The sequence below is a fragment of the Ahaetulla prasina genome, chromosome 4 (assembly GCF_028640845.1).
Source record: "Ahaetulla prasina isolate Xishuangbanna chromosome 4, ASM2864084v1, whole genome shotgun sequence".
Classification (NCBI taxonomy): domain Eukaryota; kingdom Metazoa; phylum Chordata; class Lepidosauria; order Squamata; family Colubridae; genus Ahaetulla; species Ahaetulla prasina.
Genome location: NC_080542.1, coordinates 107250099 through 107251798, shown reverse-complemented (window position 1 = coordinate 107251798; position 1700 = coordinate 107250099). Strand labels below are relative to the sequence as shown.

The following is a 1700-nucleotide window of genomic DNA, read 5'->3' as shown; positions in this document are numbered from 1 at the left end:
TCCACTGGTATCGCCTCGAATTCAGTACTAAAGCTCTAAGGCAATTTCTCAACCTGGCAAGCATTACAATATGCATCAACCGCAGCCTTATTAGAGATGACAAACACCATAGTCCACTTCCTCCGAAGGGATACGAGATCCGGGAAATGAGAATAAGAAAAGAGGAGAGGACGCCCTAACCGCTCTTCTCAGTCGCAGCGCTCGTGTCAGGTGTCCCTTTTCTCCATCCTTGGATGCAACAATTTGTCCCACCAGCTGCCTTGTTTAGCCCGGCATTTTAGCTAGCTTGGTCGCCTTCCAGAAGCTCCGTCATAAAGGAAATGTAGACGATCGCCAGGCGCAAGGTCTCGATCCTAGAGAGACGCTTCTCGTAGGCAAATGTAGGGACCTTCCTCCTCAGCTGCTCAAAGGCTTCGTTGAGGTTGAACATCCTCTTCCTCTCCCGGACGTTGGCTGCCTGCCGCTGCGTGGAGGTGATGATCCGTTTTCTTTTGGGCCTGCCCAGGAAAGCAGCTCGTCTCACCACCCGTTCCTCTTCTTCCTCCTCCTCTTCCTCCATCTCGGCTTCTCTTCCTTCCAAAGCCAGCAGTCCTTCCGCAGGGGACAAAGGTCTTTGACTCAAGGATGCCACAGAGGTAGAACAAGTGTAGAGATCCACGCAAGGAATCTCCCCGGCGGACTGGTCTTCAGTCAAATTGGCCAGCAAATCGAGCATGGACTGGGGCACAGATATCGCTTGGTGTTGGGCCATTTGCTGGCATTGGTATAGAAGAAGCTCATGCATGAATGAGAGACGCTGGCTGGGGTTGGCGATCCCTTACCCCACACGCGTTCCTTTGGTGCCCATCTCAATCCGAAATGCGGTGGGGCCATTTATATTTATTCCTTCCCCTCCCCCTCTCCATATCGCGGTGTGGATGTGGGAGAGGTTGCCTAATTCGGAAAAGGAGAAGCGATAAGTCAGGCTATCAGAGAGGCCGGCCTGGGGCCAGGAGAATCGTCGGCGAGGACATCTCCTTGGCCAACAGGATTAGGGCCAGGTCCTTCTTGGCAAGCCGCTGCGCTGCCACCTGTGGTGCGACATTTTTCTTTGCATCTGCGGCCGCGACCAAAAGATTTTCTAGCCTGGATGGAGCTGGGCATGGGGTAGGGTGGCGGCGGGGGTGGGAAGAGAAGCTTTTTCAATTGATGTCAGACAAGCGCAGGGATGATTTTAATGATGTCTTGAAGAGGGACCCCGCATGCCAAAGGTCGCGGTGGAATGTTTGTCCCGTATCCCAGCGCAATGGGAGATGAATGACAAGGGCCTCCGCTGTCTAAGTAAGCACTGGGGCGGGCGGCATGGGGGCGGGGGGCGGGCGCGGGAGGACAGAAGCGACGCGAACTTCCATTCCTAAGAGTAACTCTTGGAATCATCTACATCCAAACCGATTTTCTGTCAGGAGTGTGCAAATATCTACCCAGCGGGGCAGGCAAACACCGCTTTGCAAAGGAAGAGGGACAAAAAAATTGCTTGAGGCTCCCCCCCCCCCCGCGCCTTCCAGACTCTCATGGCTGGGAGATGGCATTTAGGAGTCAACCCTGTACAAAAAGAATGGCGATAGCAATAAAACAAAGACAAGTAAATATCTAAGGCAACTTTTTGCAGGTCGGCCGCGTTTTTCTTCATTTTAATAGCAGAGCTTCACACACACACACAC

At 53.2% G+C, this 1700-nt stretch overlaps 1 protein-coding gene across 1 annotated transcript; it reads right to left on the bottom strand.

Annotated features, from left to right (window-relative positions):
- Positions 1–277: 277 nt before the first annotated feature.
- Positions 278–751, bottom strand: FERD3L (Fer3 like bHLH transcription factor). Its single transcript, XM_058182741.1, has one exon. The coding sequence runs from the start codon at positions 749–751 to the stop codon at positions 278–280; it is 474 nt and encodes a 157-aa protein (XP_058038724.1).
- Between the last annotated feature and the right edge of the window lie 949 nt (positions 752–1700).